At 42.9% G+C, this 18,924-nt stretch overlaps 1 protein-coding gene across 1 annotated transcript in view; it reads left to right on the forward strand.

Annotated features, from left to right (window-relative positions):
* Positions 1-18,924, forward strand: part of camk2g2 (calcium/calmodulin-dependent protein kinase (CaM kinase) II gamma 2) — a 354,839-nt gene that overhangs the window by 323,086 nt on the left and 12,829 nt on the right. The window contains exon 17 of the mRNA XM_060854081.1: positions 11,917-11,992. Coding sequence (XP_060710064.1) covers positions 11,917-11,992 — 76 coding nt within the window. The remainder of the gene's footprint in view (positions 1-11,916; positions 11,993-18,924) is intronic.

The following is an 18,924-nucleotide window of genomic DNA, read 5'->3' on the forward strand; positions in this document are numbered from 1 at the left end:
GAATGTGCAAACTCCACACAGACAGTCACCCGAAGTTGGAATCGAACCCAGGACCCTGGTGCTGTGAGGCAATGGTGCTAACCACTAACCACTTGATCTTATTGAAACACAAGTCACTGAGGTGGGGAATGGGGGGGCTTGACTGGGAAGAAGCTGAGCTAGTGTTGCCCCTGATGGGGTCTGAGAACTATGGGGTACATTCAGAAATTCCTTCTCTCAGTACTAATAATCCTTTGGAATTCTCTACCTCAGTGAGCAATGGAGGCTGAACCATTGATCATATTCTCAAGACTGTTAGACAGGCTTTTGAACAATGAGGGACTCTATGATTGCGTGGGGGAACAGACAGCAAAAGGGAATGAATGCTATATCAGCCATCATTAATAAGAGGCTGAGTGGGCTCCTCCCGTTCCTAGTTCTTATGTTCTTATTTTGATAAAACATGTTGAAGTTGAAAACCCAGTGACAGCTATTCTGAAGATCCCAGCAATGTCCCTGGTTTGTGCTTCAGTTCAGGGTTTATCAACATGAAAAATTGCTATTTAATCACTCTTTAACAATTGTTTACTATATTCCTATTATTTCAATCTGTTCTGTGTTAACCAGCTGTTTTCTTTTCTCTCATTACACCTGGGGTAATAATAGACTATCTTGCTCCTATTACACACATCACTTCACTTTCAGCTTTGTTAATCAATGACTGTGTTGCAGTAAAATTGAATTAACAAAAGAAACATGTCTTCATACTCCACCCAACTTTAAACAGCTGCTGGAGTGTTTTCCACAGGGGATAACAGACAGATTAACAGCCTTCCAAATTCTCTGGCATTCTTTATGACAGACTTTCACCCCTACTTCTTTTGACAATCTGTACTAACATTTACTTCTGTATGAGTTGGTGTAAAAATAGAGTTTACTTACAATTCTGTGAAACACGTTCTGATATTTGACTTTTTTGAAGGAGCTACATTAATGCATGTTGTTGTTGCTGTTGCTTCACACGAGATTAACGCGCAGGATTGGAATAAGCCCCTGTGATTATAATACTAAGTTAGAATGAGCTTTGTTTGTGACATGACACTTGAAGAGGAAGAATTTGCAGGGCTCCTCAAGGATAAAGGAGGGAAAGTTGAGACAATTTAAGTTATCTCTTTTGAAGAGATGGGACAAGTAAGACTAAAATCCAAATGTCCTTATTTCTGCGTGGTAAACTCATTGCTCATCAGAATGGCCCAGCTCTTCTGATTGGGCCAACAAATCCAGACATTCCCCTGCCTATCCCCTACAGTGCTATTTGAATTGGATCATTTATTCAACAGCCTTTGGGTCAGTGCACATAATGCTAAATATGTGGACTGTGAGTCATACTTTATATAAGAAGTAATTTGTAATCTTATTGTTAACCAGATCCTTGAGGGCTTCTCCTGCTCGTATCCAACTCTCGATATCCAACAACAAGATTTTCAGTTATTGGCCATTGATTAAGTACTTCAGCTGATTTTTGCTGTCAATTCCTGATTAAGATTCTTGCCTCGCCCTAACTTGAATTGGCAATCCTTTAATGCAACTTGACATCCCTCTGTCAGCCTTTTCTACGGTTTTTGATGAATTGGACGACATCCAGTTCATGTTCTAGTGTCCATCCTTCAGTGTGAAAAACCTGTGAAGCAGAGTTTCTCCATTCCTGATCTATAAGGAGTACGTCAGGATGATTTGCAAGAGAAGTGGGATCATTTCCACCAGGACCCCCAGTGGGGTGCACTTTCACCCCCAGGACTGCAGTGGTTCAACGAGTCAGCTCCTCGCTGCCTTCTCCAGGGTAATTAGGGATGGGCAATAAATGCTGGCCCAGCCTGTGACACCGTCATCCCATGAACAAATAAAAGAAAGATGGCTGTCACCTCTCAGAGAGTTAGCTCTGCTGTCGGTAGCTAATCAAAAGAAAGGAACAACAACAAAAAGCCTGTCATAGAATCCCTGCAGTGTGGAAGCAGGCCATTTAGCCCAAGTCCACACCGACCCTCTGAAGAACATCCCACCCAGACCCTCTATCCTATCCCTGTAACCCTGCATTTCCCGTCGCTAATCCACCTAACCTGCATACCCCTGGAGACTGTGGGTAATTTAGCATGGCCAATCCGCCCTAATCCGAATCTTTGGACTGTGGGAAGAAACCGAAGCACAGAGAAAATACATGCAGACACAGGAGAATGTGCAAACTCCACACAGTCACCCACGGGTGGAATTGAATCCGGGTCCCTGGCGTTGTGAGGCAGCAGTGCTAACCAGTAAGCCACTGTGCTATGTCTTTGTAGCAAGAGAGAACTCTTTAGCCTCAACCATGAACCAATCGAGACTTAGTCAGTACCCCTTTTGCCCTCAAGTTGTAAAGGTTGAGAATTCCAGACTTTATACCAATTTGACAGCCAAGGGTTAATTGTGGCTTTTAGTCACATGTCTGAAAATCGCCTCTTGGCTCATTATCAAAATTTGCCAGATAGCTATCTGATGAAGCGATGTGAGCTTCAGAGCCAGCTGGTCGCCTCAGTGTTGTGTATGGCCCAGACCAAACTCCCTCAAAATATATTAGGATGATAGCCTTGACCCTAACTTTTTCTTATTTTAAAGGCAAGTCCCAGGCATTGCATTCTGGACACAATTTGTTTGGTCAAACTACCAGTCTTGAAGCAAAACACACTTTATTTGTATGCTATTGTTTAAAGAAAAGGAAATTGGAATAATTTAACTCTACTGGAAAACTTAACAGAATGATAGATTATTTAATCGCTAAACAGTAACTGTTCCAATACAGTAACATCCAATAAACACATCTTTGGCAAAGGCAAATTCAGTAAAACATATTGACTCACATGCAATTCTCCAGTCTGTAAGAAAAACATCAAGAGAAAACTCTGAGAGAGAATAGCATGGAGAGAGGTATTGTAGCTTCCCAACCCAGCTTTTAAACCTCAGCAACTGCTGCTGAAAAATGAAAAGTGAAAATCCTGGTCTGTGGGAGCTTGACCCCACCCATTCAGGCTGCTTCTATTGTTCCAACCTTTTATTTCAAAAAACAACCCAAGACCTCTCAAACTGTTTATTGGCTCTGAGTAGACTGATTGACATCTCTGTCTCAACCTTTCTTCGTCAAAAGAAAACTAGGACAAAATACACCTCTTAAAGCCATAGTATCATCACAATAGTGCTGTGGGAGCACTGTGCTGTTGAAACCATGTTTTTCCTCTTTTTTGGCTGGACATTGAAAAAAATCCCTCAAAGAAGAGCTGAAGAGTTTCCCCGGTTTCCTGGCCAGTATCTATTCTTCAAATAGACAATAAATGATTGTTATTATAGTCCAGTTTGTGAGATCTTTCTGTGTGAAAATTGATTCCTGTCTATCCTATATTAAAATGCTTAATTTCACAAAAAAAGCTCAAAGCTATCCGTCAGTTGGGAATTGTGTCAAAAGTCTCCAGGTCATGAAAGTCTTTGCCATTTTCTGATTTGAGGTTTTTCCAATGGAGACTTTCCAAAAAGCTGCTGATGCTATTTCAGAGCAGGTTTGGAATAATCGCTGAGAGGAGTCTTGTGTGGAAATTATTAAATACCAACAATTATCCCAGCTATTTTGTAACTGAAGTACAGATCCCTCAGTCCTGCTGTTATCATGGGTTCACTAATTCTCCCCTCCTGCATATCCCCCCTGATGGCACTGTCACAATTTAGACATTGCATTTCGAGCAAATCTGATTACTCGTAATGATCAAAAATTGAAGAGTGATTAGGAGCGGAAATTGCACTGTATTGTAGCAGTTCCTTCCTAGGATAGGATATTAAACACCATATCTCCTGTAGATCTTTGCCAAATTTTTGTTCAATTAATGCTTCTTGGGTTCATTTTACTACATTAAAGATTTAGACATACCAAGTGACTGTAGTGGTTTCTGGTGGCCTTCCTCCCTAGAAACAGTCAATGCTCATCAACCACCAACTGTCAAAGGTGTTGTATCATACTTTTGTTTGTCTGTTTATGGGATGTTGATGTTGTTGGCTTAGCCAGCATTTATTACCCATCCCTAATACACTGACAGTTAAGAATCAACATGTCTTTGGAGTCACATGTTGGCCCAACCAGGTAAGGACGGCAGGTCTGCTTCCCTGAAGGACATTTAATGAACCTGATGTGCACCAGTCAAGAGTAGTTACAGGGTCGCCACGCTGACTCGATGGGCCAAATGGCCTGCTTCCACATTATAGGAATTCTGTGATTTGTTTCTCCTTTCTGGGGTTGCTAGCTGCAATGTGCAGCAAATCAATCTGAAAATCTTGGATAATTCTGGCTGAGGAATATAGAGCAACTAGCACAGAGTCAGATTAGATTGAGCTCCTGATCCAAGGATTCATTCAGTAATCCAAACAGACTCTTCCTTTCCCTATGTCGGCCAACATCTTCCAGCGCTACAATTCTAGCTCTTTAAGAATTCAATGTAGAAATGAATAGCAAATCTCATTCAGCACAAGCCTTTCAGTTTATTCAAAGTTATGTGTGGTCTAGTTTTATTAGCTTAAATTCCATGCTTGTGTTTTGCTGTGTTCAGTGTTTTTTTGTGCAGTTATTTTTTTAAACATGTATACATATATGTGTCTCTCTCTCTCTTTCTCCTTTCTTCACTTCCCCTCCCCCCCCCCCCCCCCCCCCCCTACATGTATTCAGCTACTGAAAGTCTGGAACTCATATGTACAGTGAATCACACAGATAATTCAGAGCTGTTCCTACCCACCTCTCCTCCTACACAGTGTAAGTGAAGTCAAAGGTTTTTCTGTGTAGGGAATCAGTTTCAGTGCCTATTCTCATCAGAGATTAACTGGAGTGAATCATACCAAATCTTTGTTTCTGTGCATCCTGATACTTGCATAAAAAGAATTAGAAAATAGTGCATTTGCATATTAATTTACTCCACAGCTTCCTTTTAATAATTTCACTGTGCCAGAGAAAATTCTGATTGTCAACTTTTAATTTGCATTTGTTCATTACTCTTTAATTAGTTTCTTGATTGTCTAGGAAGCTGCTCTCAACTATCAGGTTTAATTTAAACACTGCTTTACAATTAATCACAGAAAATTATTCCAACGTTTACTTGAAGAGAGAACTCTATGCACTTCTTTGAAACAATCTTGGAGGCAGTCATGTCGTTTCGTATTTGGTGCGTGTGTGTGAGAAAAGCAAATTACTTTGCATGCTGAGAGACTGGGGAGTGTCACGCTTCACAGGGACTTGGGTATTCTTGTATGTGAATCATAAAAAGTTAACATGTCTTAGGCAAAAGTTAGACTAGATTTTAATTCCAGATGTTATTGAGAAGGCAATGGTGAGATGAATTCTTAAACCACAGCAGTCTCATGCGGCTTAGATCCACCCACTGTACTGTTAGGAGGAGAGTTCCAGGATTTTGACCAGGGACAATGAAGAAGCGGTATATAATTTCTAGTTATAGAGTCATAGAGATGTACAACATGGAAACAAACCCTTTGGTCCAACTCATCCATGCTGACCTGATATCCTGAATTAATCTAGTCCCATTTGCGAACATTTGGCTCCATCCTTCTAAACCCTTCCTATTCATATATCCATCCAGATGCCTTTTAAATGTTGTAATTGTACCAGCCTCCACCACCACCTTTTGACAGCTCATTCCATACACGCACCAACCTCAATGTGAAAAGGTTGCCCCTTAGGTCCCTTTCAAGTCTTTCCCCCTCTCGCCTTAAGTCTCTGCCCTCTAGTTTTGCACTCCTCTACTCTGAGGAAAAGACCTTGGCTGTTCACCCTATTTTATAAACTTGTACAAGGTCACTCCTCAGCCTCTGACACTCCAGGGAAAATAGCCCCTGCCTGTTCAGCCTCTCCTTATAACTTTTGAGAAGGTGCATGGCTTGGTGGGGAATTTGAAATAGATGGTGTTTTCATGTCACTGTTACATTTTTCTATCAAGTCAGTAAAGATCATGGCTTTAGAAAGTGCTATCATAGAATCATTCAGTATGGAAACAGACCCTTCGGCCCAATTCATACATGCCATCCAAACAGATCTAGTCCCATTTGCCAGCATTTGGCACCTATCCCTCTAAACCCTTCCTGTTCATGTACCCATCCAGCTGCATTTTAAATGCTGTAATTGTAGCAGCCTCCACCACTTCCTCTGGCAGCTCATTCCATACACGCTCCACCCTCTGTGTAAAAATATTGCCCCTCCAGTCCCTTTTAAATATTTCCCCTCTCACCTTAAACCTATAACAAGCCTTGATGATTTGTTGATAGCATCTTACAAGTGGGAGTGGTGAGTGGAGTGGTGATATTTCCCCGTTTCCAAAACAGTATTTGAGTGATTCTGGCCTGTTATTAGTATATCTGCTGCCTTGCATTGGGCCAGGCCACAGTTCAAGCCCATGGGCTAGTTCATGTTTCTGAGCCATCATGGAGAAAACCAGAGAATCGCACAACACTATTCAACAGCAGTTCCGAGCAGAAGATGCAAGGCATGTTAACCATCACCTTAAGAGAGAAATAAAAGGTTAAATGTTTCATGAATCTATTCTCCAGCTACATGTTGATCTAGGTTTATCCCTAGACCTTCATCTGCTCCTGCACCTGCTGTTTACTGCCAGTATTTCTGTTTCTTTGCTTCAATTTTCCAGGATTTATTTTTAAATAACTATACAAGAACATAGTGAGTCACCACAAAGTGTATTTATTCTTCAGTGTGGTTATTTGTTGAAAACAAGCTGCCACCTTTGGGATGTGTTTTCCCTCACCAGCAGGGTCTGTTTTCAGCCATCTTATAACAAGAGGGTTTTATAACTTCTCAGATGCTGCTACTCCCTATTCACCAACATAGCCATGGGGTAGCCTCACTGTTTGGACTAAAGGGAGCAAACAATTGATTTAAGAGAAATGTAACAGTGAAACCTTTACTTCAAAGATTGTATTCACGAACTATAGGGAGAGGCTGGATAGGCTGGGGGTATATTCCCTGGAGGGTCAGGGGTTGAGAAGTGACCTTACAGAAGTTTATTGAATCTTGGGGGGCATGGATAGGATGAATAGCCTATCTTTTCCCTGGGCTAGGGGCATCCAAAACTAGAGGGCATAGATTTAAGGTGAGAGGGGGAAAGACTTGAAAGGGACCTAAAGGGCAACTTCTTCACACTGAGGGTGGTGTGTGTATGGAACCAGCTGCCAGAGGAGGTGGTGGAGGCTGGTACAATTACAACATTTAAAAGGCATCTGGATGGGTATATGAATAGGAAGGGTTTAGTGGGATATGGACCAAATGCTGGCAAACGCGACTAGATTAATTTAGGATATCTGGTCAACATGGTGGGCCGAAGGGTCTCTGTGATCCTATGTCATGGATCCTGGCATTGACTAACCAGGAAAGTGCTTAATAGAGTAAATGCTGAGATGATGGTCCCCGTCATGGCAGAGTTCAGGATCAGAGGGGCATAATCTCAGAATAAAGGGGTGCCAACTTTATCCTGAGCTGAGGAGGAATTTCTTCTCTAAGGATGAAGAGTTCTGTAGAACTCCTTGCTACTGAGAGCTTTGGGGTAGAGTCCTTGTGTATATTTAAGAGCGAGAAAGATGGATTCTCGATCAGTCAGGGAATCGAGGTTGGGGGAAAGGGCAAGAAAATGGGCTTAAGGAATGTTGGTGGAAAAGCGCAGCAGGTCAGGCAGCATCCAAGGAGCAGGAAATTCGACATTTTGGGCATAAGCCCTTCATCAGGCTTATGCCCGAAACATTGAATTTCCTGTTCCTTGGATGCTGCCTGACCTGCTGCGCTTTTCCAGCAACACATTTTCAGCTCTGATCTCCAGCATCTGCAGACCTCACTTTCTCCTTAAGGAATGTTGGGTCAGCTATGATCCTATTGAATGGCAGAGCAGGCTTGAGGGGCAGAATGGCCTACTGCTACTCCTACTTCTTATGGTCACCTGGCCTTAGTTGCTGTTTATTAGATGTTTGTGCCATTTTTTTTAGCTTAGTGAAGCAGGTACTCATTTTCTTTTGTTTGGATGTGAGCATCAATGGCGGGATCTCTGTTTATTGCTTAGCTCTTTAGGAAGTCAGAATGAGATGTCATCTTGGAGTGTTGCAGTCGCTGTGTTGCAGATGCACCCAAAGTGCTGAGAGTTGGGGCAGTTCCAGAGTTGGTGAATGAATTGAGGATAAATGGGTTGACGGGTCTGTAAACACAGCAGTGACACCGCAGTCCCATTCTGGGTCAGTGTACTGTGCTTGAAGTCCCTTTAAAATCCATGAGATATGGCGGAGGTCTTGTGGTGTAGTGGGTAGCATCTCGGCCTCTGAGCCAGGAGCATAGTTGAAGTAGTTGAATATCAACCTGTAATTTCTTCTGACAAACCTTAATACCAAGAAGAGGTTCAACCATATGATGGAAGGAAATTTGCGGACCCCTCTCTTGTCCTTATGCACAGCTGCAGACTACAACATGCACATTAAAAAAAGTATGTCACTACGGTAACTTGGACTGGCCACCAACATAAAGTCATGTCATACCTCTTCATGGCTGTAGGAAATAGATTTGTTCACCAAGGAGCTATTATGTGCAGAAAAATCTCTCCAGCGCAGCAGCTATAGCTGTAGCTGAGTGAAGTAGGAGGAGGTTAAGGAAGAACAGAACTATGTTTCAGTTCAATTGTTAAAGTCCAAATGAAACTCATAAGTCGGACATTAAGTTATTCCCTTTAGCTACTTTGATCTTGCAGCTTGTTCATACCTCATTAGCATCCTCGGCCTCCACCATTGCCACAATGATTCAAACTGCAAACTGGAGGAACAACACGTCATCTTCTACCCGGACAACCTTCAGCCCAGAGGACTCAACGTTGAGTTCTCCAATTTCAAATTATCTCCCTTCTCATCCCTCGACTCCCTCCCAGACCCTCCCCCTTCCTTCCATTCCTCCTAGCCACCTACCAGATTCACCATTGACCATCCAGGTCGTACCCTCTACCTGTCTTCACCTATCCCCAGCTCACCACCCTGCAGCGCCACTTATACTGACTTCCAGTCCTGAAGAAGGGTTACACTCAAAACCTCGACTTCTTCACCTCCTGATGCTGCCTGGCTTCTGTGTCCTTCTAGCCTCCTCCTCATCTTAAGGAAATGGACTTTTGAAACTGTGGATGCAAGAGCAGGTGGGATGCTGAGAGTGCTGTAATTCACTCCCCAATTCCTCAAAACCTGCCTGCCATCTACAAGGCAGAAGTCAGGAGTGCAATGGATAGACTCCACTTCACTGGTTGAGTGCAACTTCAACAACACTGAAGGAGTTCACTACTGTTCAGGATAAAGCACATCAAATTCACCACCTTAAACATTCATTCCCTCCACTGTTTATGCACAGTGGCAGTAATATGCATCAAATTCAGTTTATACTGCCCCTTCTGACAGCATATTTAATGGGGATGGACAAGTGCAGCAGATACATGGGAACCCCACCACTTTCAATTTCCCTTGCAAGCCACCCACCATCCTGACTCGTAAATTGTTGTGATTGGACCAGTGGCTAAGTGGATCTCATTGACTATGAGTTTTATGATTAGGGTTGTTAACGTGGGCCAATCAGAGAGCCCTAGCTGACTGATATAAATAGGAGATTGAAAAAAATAAGCACTACCGCAGTTAGGCGGTAGTGTGGGGGTTAGAGAGAAAAAAGAAAAAAAAAGTAAAAAATAAATAAAAATAAATAGGAGATTGAATCAGGAGATTAGAATTGCTAAAAAAAAAGGAAAAAAAACAGGAGTGTCTGAATGAAGATTCATGCGCTTTGTATCTCTCACTGTGTCTAACAAAAAATAAATAAATAGGAGATTCAGAAGGTCTCCTCAATCTAGGCACTGGCTCTGATCTGGCTGGTTACAGCCCATGTACAGTGCACATGTAAAGAAAGGATGACTTGGTGACAGGATACTAGCATCCGTGCAGTTATATCACTGTACCTCCAGTATTGCTGGGTTGAAATACTGAAACTCGCACCCACCTAACTATGCCAAGTTGACTAGACTGGTTCAAGAACTCACCACTACCTTCTGCAGGGCTACTAGGGATGGGCAACAAATATTGGCCCACATCCTATGCCTGAATTTTATAACACAGAATCTACAGGGTAGACCATCTCTGTGCTGCTGACCATCTCCTGTACCTCCAACAAATCACTGCTTAGACACGATTTGGAGATGCCGGTGTTGGACTGGGTATAAATAGTTAAAAATCACACAACACCAGGTTATAGTCCACCAGGTTTAATTGGAGGCACTAGCTTTCAGAGCGCTGCTCCTTCATCAGGTGGTGTGAGAGCAACCCACAATGATGAAGGAGCAGTGCTCTGAAAGCTAGTGCTTCCAATTAAATCTGTTGGACTATTACCTAGTGTTGTGTGGTTTTTAACTACTTAGACACAGTATTCTTTCAAAAATTTGAAATAGTTTAGAGTTACCAATATGACATATCCAGGAAATAAAGGTTAACTTTTTTGGTGCTACAGAACATTCATGAGAAAAGAAATCGCAGATGGATTTGTGTTCACTTTTTTGACCATTTTCCTTTGATTAGTTATAATATAGTAGAGGTGGTGGGATAAGTGGCTGTTTGACTGGCCGGGACACTTGAGTTTGAAGGCCAGGATGTTGTGATCCCTATTAATATGACCAGCTCAAGTTGATAATGCTCAGTAGCACGTAAGATCTGATTATTTTTCTCAACAGGCACCCCAGCAATAATCAATGAAAGAGACCAATGAATCATGTAGGAACTCCAAACTATCACCGTTGATGAATGAGCAGGATTACTTTACAGTACAGTACTTTATTGCTCAACCAGTGAGTCCACAGTCACAGTTGGTGGCCCACTCCCTTACGGGAGCTGATATGGAGGGGGGTGACTCACTCTACAGTAGGAGTGCCTGACTGTACTGAGCACAAGAGGCAGGAACCTTCCTTCAACATGTGCCTGAGGAAGGAGTTCACAGCCACGTATGAACACAAACTGGGTTACGGAGGGGGTTGGGGGAGAGAGAGGTAGCACCGTGATCTACCAAGCACATATGAAGTGAGTCCCCTTCACCATCAGCAATAAAAGCAGCTTGTTTAAGCGATCATTCCTCATTTCGCCTTGTGTCAACATGAGGTGAATCTTGGGGGAATTCAACTGAATATAAGAGGAGCTCTTATTTTTTATTTACTGTGCAGTGGAAGCTTCACCCTGAATCACAGATGCTGTGAGCTGTAGTAGCTTTCATCCTCTCTTTGCACTCCTTCTTTCACCCCTGTGGTCACTAAGTAAATGTCAGGTGAGTCTGGTTTTCTGCTAAGTATTGTACACTTGCGTGAGCAGCTATTGAACTGAGACAAGGTGACCTGGAAAGTATGTACGCAAGTGCCTCCTTTGTATTAGTGCTACCATGTTTGAAAGCTCCTTTCGATGGCAGGTTCAGACTGGTGTTTTAAAGGTGCTAACTATCCCCTCAAGCCAACGCAGGTTAGCAGATTCTGCCTTTGAGAAAGGGAGCTGATGTTACACACTATGTGTTTGCTGGGTGAAATAGCTCATTTATCTGTGTGTTGCTTACAGACTTAACCGATACATTTGAATGTGCAGTCATATTTAACTGTGCTGGATTATTCTCTCAGAATAGAAGCATATTAACAAAGCCTGCCGAGGAGAGAGGTTAAGGATTATGTAGAAATGTGCCTCAGGAATAAGGTGCTTTATTCAGATAAGTGTCTCTAACAGTAGTTTTACTTTACACAGAAACTGCTTGGAAATCAACTTCCTGCTGATACATTGCTAAATCACGTTTAATTTTTCTCTCCATATTCCTGTACCTTCCAGCACGCAAGCAGGATATCATCAAGATCACGGAACAGCTCATCGAAGCAATCAACAATGGAGATTTTGAAGCTTACACGTAAGTTGAGGGAAGCAGAACGGACCCTAGCCTTTACAGTTGGCTTTCTGAGGGAACTGGGATCACCAGTTGGGTGCTGGATGGAGTGGGGTGGACTTTGGGTTATAATGTTGCTGCTTTTTGTATTATTATTTGTTGGGAATTGGGCATCGCTGTCTAGGCTAACATTCATTGCCCGTTTCCAATTGCCCAGAGAGCTATTAAGAATCAAACCCGAATCCTAACCCTATCGCATTCCTGGGATCTGGAGTCACATGTATATCAAACTGAGTAAGGACAGTAGATATTCTTCCATAAAATGTGTTAGTGAACCCTACGGGCATTTACAACAAATGACAATAGTTACACAGGCAACATAAAGCTTGCTTTTAATTTGTGTGTTGTATAGTTTTAAATTTCATTGTCAGCCATGCTGGGTTTTGAACCAGTTACTTGCAGAACTTTATCCCAGGGACCTGGATTACTAGACCTGTGATTGCCACCACGCCAACATCTTCCCATGGGCTTGTGTGCCAATATGGACAGTTACTTTAATGTTTGACGGATTGTGGGATTAGAAGAGAAACCCATAGGCAACTTCAGATCAAGCAAATCTTTGGAGTACGTTATCCTCTTTTATGGCGTGAAAATTGTATTTTGTCACCTCAACTTCAAAATGAGAATTCAAAAAGGAATTGATTGTAACTACGCAATTAAGATAATCAAGGGTGGTGCAGTATTTTAGTCACCAGTTACTGAGAAGCCTCAATAGAATTCCTGAGGAGCCAGCCAAAGACTGAACTGACATTGAATCCATCACTGGGGTTGTATCTTCTTTGTCTTTGCAATTCACTGACTGAGATTCATTTCAATTTCATGGTGGTCAGCCCAGCTTGATGAACTGCTTTGCTGTAATGGACTATGTAGGAGATATTCTGCCAAAACATGCTTGATTTTTCAGTGGAACAAAGCTTATAATGGGTGAAAAACAAAATAGTTGGAGGCAGACTGAAGAGGGACATCTGTGAATGGTTGTAGGTGATTAAATAGGACTTTTGGTTATCGATGAGATACAAGGAAAGCATCAATGGAGTAAAGGAATTTCAAAAATATATGCGAGACTCTTTCCTCAAGCGACATGATTGACCTACAGGAGAGGAAGGTGCTGCTAGAATTGATGGTGGATAACAATAGAGTTAAATGCAGCTTGTCAAGAGTGATCATAATGTGGTCGATTGGAAATTGCAAATTGAGGCAAAATGTTACTCAAAGCGAAGGCATCAGATTGAATTTGGGGAAAGTTTGGAAAAGCAATGGGGCTGCACAGTGGCTCAGTGGTTAGCACTGCTGCCTCACAGCGCCAGGGACCTGGGTTCAATTCCCGCCTCGGGCAACTGTCTGTGTGAGTTTGCGCATTCTCCCCATGTCGGCCTGGGTTTCCTCCGGGTGCTCTATTTTCCTCCCACAGTCCAAAGATGTGCAGGTTAGGTGACTTGGCCATGCTAAATTGCCCGTAGCGTTAGGTGCGTTAATCAGGGGTGAATGGGTCTGAGTGGGTTGCTCTTCGGAGAGTCGGTGTGGACTTGTTGGGCCGAAGGGCCTGTTTCCATACTGTAGGGAATCTAATCTAATCTTGACTCTCTGTTGGAATAGGAGTAAGTGAGGTCTGCAGATGCTGGAGATCAGAGCTGAAAAGCGCAACAGGTCAGGCAGCATCAGACTTCTTTTGGGCGGGTAAGAGGCCCGCCTCCAACACACCCCATCCACCTGGACGCCCTGTGCTGGCCTCTTACCCGCCCAAAAGGATGCTGCCTGACCTGCTGCGCTTCTCTGTTGGAATACAAAAGCAGGAATTAACACACAGGATTGGGAAAAGGTATAGAATTAGGGAAGGATAATGATTAAATCTCACACTGATAAGAAAGAAGGAAACATAAATACCATTGTCTCTGTGTTGATGGTGTTACAATGCAAAGTCTCATAGGATTCTGTTCTTGCTGTTGTTCACTTATTTGGACGGAAGGAGTGCTGTACAAATGAGTGCAGAATGTTTAAATAGGAGACATGGCTGGTTTGTGATGCAGAGGGACACCAACAGCGCAGATTCAATTCCCCACCGGCTGAGATGACCGTGAAGGATTCTCCTTCTTAACCTCACCTCTCGCCTGAGGCATGGTGGCGCTCAGGTAAAACCACCACATGTCGTGTGTGTGTGTCTCTCTCTCTCTCTAATGAGAGAGCAGCCCCATGGTCCTCTGGGATGTCTCAGTCCCCATGCTGACTTTACCTTGTTGATCGTAAATAACTCTGAGCAGCTAAACAAATTGCTAGGGCTTGCTCCTTCCTTGCATTTATAAAAACAACTACGCAAAGTTGCTTTCTCGAGCTCTCAACAATTCAGGTGATCTAAAAATATATATATTATATATATCTCATTGGTTTACAGAGCAGTGTGATGCTGACAGCGTGGGTTCAATTGAGGTTACCATGAAGGACTCTCCTTCTCAAACTCTTCCCTCATCTGAGGTCTGGTGGTCCTCAGGTTAAATCACCACCAGTTGTCCTCTCTCTCTAATGACAGAGCAGCCAGTATGGTCTGGTACGACTATGCACTCACAACAACAACGTAATATTTACACATACACACAATATTTTTTTACTTTCAGAGACAACATATCCCACTTCTGTACAAAACACAGTCCTGTTCACCAGTTAAGACGAAGGGATTCAAAACAAAAACTGAACATAAACAACTCTCCTGTTTAACAGAAGAGTTGGCCACAGCATCTGCACCTTGCCCTGTGTTAAAAGTAAAATGTGCAATGTTCTAAAACTACGCGTCAAGCTCAGATATTTGCTAATGAATCTATTTAGAGATGTTATTGCACACATCTGGTGGGACCTTAAACCTGGGTCTCTAATCCAGAGGTAAGGACGTTACCACTACATGCTCTGTACACATCAATCTTACAGAAACCCCATTAATCAGAAGCTGCATTTCTTGAATTAACATCAAAACTAGTGGATATTTTTGCAGGACATGCAAGTTAGTATCCATATGTAATCTAGAAACAGCGTGACTGAACAAACACATGGAAACTCTGGTTGTCTCATTTTAAAGACGGTCTCACAAACTGAGTGAGTCATGTCAAAGGTATTCGCTGTCCAACCAATTATTAATCTGAAAGTGAAAATACAACAGGATAAGAGCTGAAATGAAAGTATTTCTGTGGGTGTGTGGCAGAAGGGATGGATTAAAACCATTCCTCATAAATGAAAAATTAATCAGACACAACGTGATTATCAACTCAGTGCTAGTTAGGAGGGTTTTTTGGTATTTGTAAGACACCAATTTGGGAATATTGGTAATTAACATGTGGGAGGCTGGGGGACGAAAAGGCACACTTTGTGCTATGTGGGCGCCCCCAGTAGCCCACCAGTGTTTAAGAGCCTGGTGTTCCCAGCCTACACTCTATAAACATTGGCTTGCTTCCAACAACTTAAGGAAAATAACCTTAATTCAAAGTCAAGCTGGCACTTTGTCCTGCCTTGCCAATTCTGAGTGGTGTCTTGGTATTAAGGCCCGCTCTTCTGGAACTATACGTGAAATTTCACATCCAATCTTTGATTGCAATCCCTTTATTACCCTATCTTAGCAGCTCAAATATTAATTCATCAATAAACATGACAATGAATAATTATATCTGTGCAAAGTTAAAAATGCCTTTAAGAAGTTTGTCAGTGGAAAATAAACTGAATATTCAAGACTTCCTAATAGTTGAATGGGAAATTATTTCGCAGAGTAAGGGTGAGGGTAACAGATAATTCAGCAGTGGACAATGTAAAGTCACCTTAGACCTACCTGGCCATGGACTGCTCTCTCATTCAAGAGAAACGACCGGTGGTAGTATAACCTGAGGGTGGTTTAACCTGAGCCTCAGACCAGACGTTGAGAAGGAGAGTCCTTCATAGTAACTCGGGGAGACGATGGCTCAGTGATATAATTGCTGGACAATTAATCCAGAGACCGAGGTAAGGTTCTGGGGAGCTGCGTTTGAATCCGGCCATGACAGATGGTGGAATTTGTATTCAATAAAAATATAGAATTAAGAGTCTAATGATAATCATAAAACTGTTGTCGATTATCAGGAAAACCTGCAGGTGCAGGAGATCTTAAAGCTCATAAAGATAAATAAATCCACAGGACCTGATCAGATGCTTTCCAGAACTTTGTGGACTCCTTAAAAGTGGATTCGCAGGTAGAGAGGGTGGTGAAGAAATTATTTGGCATACTTGCCTTCATTGGTCAGAACATTGAATATAGGGGTTGGGATGTCACGTTGCAGCTATATAGCACATCTGTGAGACTATTTTTGGAGTACTGCGTACAATTCTGATCAACCTTCTTTATGAAGGATGTTGTTAAACTTGAGAGGGTGCAGAAAGCTTTACAACGATGTCACTTGGACTGGGGAGTTTGAGCTGTAGGGAGAGGCTAAATAGTCTGGGGCTTTTTTTCCCTGGAGCACCAAAGGCTGAGGGATGATTTTATAGAGGTTTATAAAATCATGAGGGATCTGGTTAGGGTAAATAGCTGAAGTCTTTTTCTTAGGGTGGGGTGAGAGTCCAAAACTAGAGGACATAGGTTTCAGGTGAGAGGGGAAAGATTTATAAAGGACCAGAGGGGTCAATTTTTCATGCAGAGGATGGTGCATCTTTGGAACGAGCTGCCAGAGGAAGTGGTGGAGGCTGGTACAGTTACAGCATTTAAAAAGCATCTGGAAGGGTTTGGAGGGATATGGGCCAAATGCTGGCAAATGGGACTAGGTCAGATTGGGATATCTGATAGGCATGGATAAGTTGGACTGAAGGGTCTGTTTCTGTGCTATATAACACTATGCCCTTTAGGGAAGGAAACTATCAACCTTACCTGGTCTGGTCTACATGTGACTCCAGACCCACAGCAATGTGGTTAGCTCTTAGGGATGGGTAATAAATGCTGACCTAACCCGTGATATTCCCTGAATGAATAAAAGAACATTTTTAAAAACCCAGGCATTTCTGGAATTGAACCTGCAAATGTCATCACTCTGTATCACAAACCAGCCATCCAGCCAACTGAGTTACCCAAACAGGTACAAATAACACTGCCCAAGACAAACAGTGACCCCTCCTGAATATTGTGTGTGCCTATGACAGATTTGGGTTCAATTCAGTTTAGCTACATTCTGCCCTGTCCCTGCTTTCTCACCCACAGAAACCAACTCTTGCTAATTGGGCATTCTGAACAAACAAGAGCAGGCTGTACACCTTAGGAAGGATACACTGGTCTTTTGTAGGGAATACAAATCAGATTTACAGTAATCTCTGGGACACTCGCACCAACTAACCCCACCGCCCCGTGGCCGAACATTTCAACTCCGTCTCTCACTCCACAAAGGACATGCAGGTCCTGGGCCTCCTCCATGGCCACTCCATAACCACCGATACCTGGAGAAAGAACCTCACCTTCTGCCTCAGGATCCTCCAACCCCATGGCATCAATATGCATTTCACCAGTTTCCTTATTTCCCTTCCCCCCCCCCCCCCATCTTATCCCAGTTCCAACCTTCCAGCTCAGAACCACCCTCATGACCTGTCCTACCTGTCCATCTTCCTTGCCACCTATCTGCTCCACCCTCCCCTCCAACCTATCACCATTACCCTCACCTCCATCCACCTATTGCACTCTCAGCTACCTTCTCCCCCACAACCCCACCCCCCTCCCATTTATCTCTCCACCCCCCGAGGTTCCCAGTCTCATTCCTGATGAAGGGCTTTTACTCGAAACATTGATTTTCCTGCTCCTCGGCTGCTGCCTGACCTGTGCTTTTCCAGCACCATGCTCTCAAGTCTTAATCACCAGCATCTGCAGTTATCACATTTGCCTTTACAAGAATGATACCTGGACTTCCATGGTTAAGCTACGAGGAAAGATTATATAAATGAGGCCTATTTTCTCTTGGAGTCTTAAGGTTAAGGCATGATCTGATCAAAGTCTACAGGATAGAGGTGACACGGTGGCTAATGGTTAACCCTAGCGCTAGGGATCTGGGTTCGATCCCCGCCTCAGGCAACTGTCTGTGTGGAGTTTGCACATTCTCCCCATTCCTGTATGGGATTGCTTCTGGGTGCTCCGGTTTCCTCCCACAGTCCAAAGATGTGCAGGTTAGCTTTTGTTGTGCTAAAGTGCCCAGGGATGTGCAGGCTAGATGGATTACCAATGGGAATAGGAGGTTTGGGTCTGGGTGAGGAGCTCCTTGGAGGGTAGGTGTGAACTCAATGTGCTAAACTGCCTGCTTCCACACTGTAGGGATTCTATGATATTAACAGGAAAAGGCAGGGTAGAGAAAGATGGTTGGGGATTCAAGAGCAAAGGGGCATAGTCTGAGAATTAGGGCCATTCAGGAGAAATGTTAGGAAGGTCTTTGACACACACAGGATGGTGGATGTTTGGAATTATTGTCCATAAATGACAGTCGATGCTATATTAGTTGTTAGTTTTAAATCTCAGTTCGATAAACTTATGTTAAACAGAGCTATTAAGGGATAAAGGCCAAAGACAGGTATTTGGAGTTGGGCCAAAACCAGCCATGATCTCATTGAAGGGTGAGACAGGCTCGAGGGGTCGAATGGCCTACGCTTGTTCCTGTAATCAGAATCTTGGCAGAATCTCCCTATAGGGGAATAAGATCATAGAAAAGCAGATACAGAACAAATTGTATGTTACATTAACTTGCATTGTGGCTTGGTTATCAGACGCATAATATTCTAACAGCTCAAAGTGTGATGTATGCTAAACACAAGACTATTCCAGCTGGATAACTGGCTGGATATGTGGTTCTGCTCTTTCAAATTTGGATAATTGTAAATATTTATGCTTCATTATTTGTGAGAGGAGCATTGTTGGGAAG

The sequence above is a fragment of the Hemiscyllium ocellatum genome, chromosome 43, assembly GCF_020745735.1.
Source record: "Hemiscyllium ocellatum isolate sHemOce1 chromosome 43, sHemOce1.pat.X.cur, whole genome shotgun sequence".
Classification (NCBI taxonomy): domain Eukaryota; kingdom Metazoa; phylum Chordata; class Chondrichthyes; order Orectolobiformes; family Hemiscylliidae; genus Hemiscyllium; species Hemiscyllium ocellatum.